The sequence below is a fragment of the Loa loa genome, assembly GCF_000183805.2.
Source record: "Loa loa unplaced genomic scaffold supercont3.1261, whole genome shotgun sequence".
In the NCBI taxonomy this organism is placed as follows: Eukaryota; Metazoa; Nematoda; class Chromadorea; order Rhabditida; family Onchocercidae; genus Loa; species Loa loa.
The window spans coordinates 1-2,336 of NW_018109441.1; the positions used below are offsets into that span (position 1 = coordinate 1).

The window sequence follows — 2,336 nt, forward strand, 5'->3', positions numbered from 1 at the left end:
ACCCTATGTCTGTAAGGTATAAAACCACAATAATAATTTCAAGACGACATACAATACCCAAACCACAGCAATTTTTGGTCCTCTTAATAATTTAAGCTAGTCGTTTCCAGAAAACTCTCCTGCCACAATTTCTCAGCAGTTTTTCTCGACAGAGCAGTCGGCAAAAAGAAATGTAATTCAACCAATGTTCACAGTGACTTAAAAACTCTACTTGAAAATCATAGAACTTCGTCTGGAAGAATTTTGCAGAGCAATGATATGCTCCTAGTGGTCCATGGAAAAATTACAAATATCCCACAAGGAGTTAAATTTCACCTTCTTTTGTGTCTTTGTTGACAAAAGAGCGTGTTGACAATTTCTGTGAAGGAAAAACTAGTCACTAACCAATTTGTAAGCGCACTGGAGAGTGGTTCCCGCATAAGAACTGGTAAAATAAGATCAACATGATAACAAAATACATTAATGCCAAAAAACTGAACAAAATTTGTTTGCTCATCAAATCCACAATTCAAACCAAAAAATTGAGCACTAGTAATTGATAAAAAAAAGTAATAATTAATAACACTATGAAGTAATCTAAGCTAAAAAATCACACATCTAAACTTCTGATAGTCATTTCTTATTTGCCAGAAAAGAAAAACCTGCGTTATACAAGAAAAGATACGAAAAACCTTAATAATATGTTAGTAGCTGTATCCATTGATGGAAAAATAAAGTGCTACTGTGAAAAAGAAATATCATTTTAATGCCACGGCTGAAATTAATTAAGAAGTTCGACAGGAAATGAAACAAGCAGGTGAAAAAATGAGGTAGAATATAGAACAAATCGAATCAAATTTCTACTAAATGAAAAGCTGTATACAAACGTTCCAGAAGAAAAAAGTATATCCCGCTGCTTTTATACTGAAACCGTAAATATGACCAGATTTTCCTTGAAATTATCAGTAAATGTGAAAAGTGTAATACGAGGAAGGTGCAGAGAAAAAGCATACATAAAATCATATAATTTAAACTGGAATTTCCAGAAGGCACATTTCCAGATACCACGCTATGATTCCTCGCCGACCTCAAGTTTTGGACTGGACTTTTCTTCCTTAATGAACATCTGCAATGAACTGGGAGTAACATTCTCGGCAGCTAATACTTCTTGCTTGATATCACAAAGGAGCACTGCTTCCGGATGCTCGCTGGCTGCAATCATCATACTGGCCGCGGATGCTGCAGCTGCTGTGGAAAGTAAACTTAATGGATTATCAGGTTTCGGTGTTGACGGCGTACTCCGCGACGTATGTCCACGTTGAGGCCGTCGTCGATAGAATTCCGAATCATCCACTGTCCATACGGCACCCTTCACATTCTGCTCAACCCGTGCAAAACATTTATGTAACGATAAATTATGCCTCACTGCATTCTGTAAAATTTAAATTAATACTTGTGGAAATATCTCAGCTCCACTGTTTTTTTAACATTCTGAAGCAAACTATTATTATACTTCTTGCCTTTTTTTTTTCAACTTCATCTTCCAAGTAAAAAAAGAAAAGAAAAAAAAGCTGTTAATAGCTTAAAACGTAGATAGTGTTGTATTTTTCAGTAAAATTTGTGTAAGTCTGATTCTAACAAATCACCCAAATATTAATGAAACAATTTAATATTACCTATATATGGTATAATAGTGAACAACTGCTTCGATCTCATTTAATAACATTTTAGCTCATAACTACAAGATTTGAAGCTAAAATTCTTCAAATCAGAATTTCATGATATATGGTAAAAATGAACCATTACAGTATCACCTTCCAAGTTGCAGCGTTCCTCCGAAAATATGCAAACGTTTCTGTGAACCACTGATAAATTTCGTTAAGTGTTAACTGGCAATCCTTGGATTCCATAATGGCTTCGCGTATCAGAGATGCATACGTATATGGTGGACGTACATCATGTGTCCGATAAAATTCACGGTTTCGTGCTATATCGGTTGAAATATGTAAAACAACTTTGTCGTTGATTTTCCGCCGCGGTGTCGGAGTTGTACGATGATGATGCTGCTGGGACTGCTGTTGTTGTTGTTGTCGTTGTTGTTGTTGTTGTTGTTGTTGTTGTTGTTGTTGTTGTTGTTGTTGTTGTTGTTGTTGTTGTTGTTGTTGTTGTTGTGCTGCTGCTGCTGCTGCTGCTGCTGTTGTTGTTTTAAGGCATATTGAAGTTCGGTAATTTTTTCTGTCAATAAATTCATTTGTGTAATGAATTGATTTTGAGTACGATGCATCTCCCATAACGTTTCATGCATATCATTATGTAACTGAAATAAAATGAAATTAATTAGTAAATCATAAAAATGG

At 35.1% G+C, this 2,336-nt stretch overlaps 1 protein-coding gene across 1 annotated transcript; it reads right to left on the reverse strand.

Moving 5' to 3' along the window:
• Window positions 1–98: 98 nt before the first annotated feature.
• Window positions 99–2,270, reverse strand: LOAG_14739 (fork head domain-containing protein; the record flags this gene model as incomplete). Its single annotated transcript, XM_003150232.2, has 2 exons — window positions 99–1,411; window positions 1,794–2,270. 2 exons carry the CDS (start codon window positions 2,268–2,270, stop codon window positions 1,049–1,051), a joined length of 840 nt encoding a protein of 279 aa, XP_003150280.1. The 3' UTR covers window positions 99–1,048.
• Window positions 2,271–2,336: the final 66 nt, after the last annotated feature.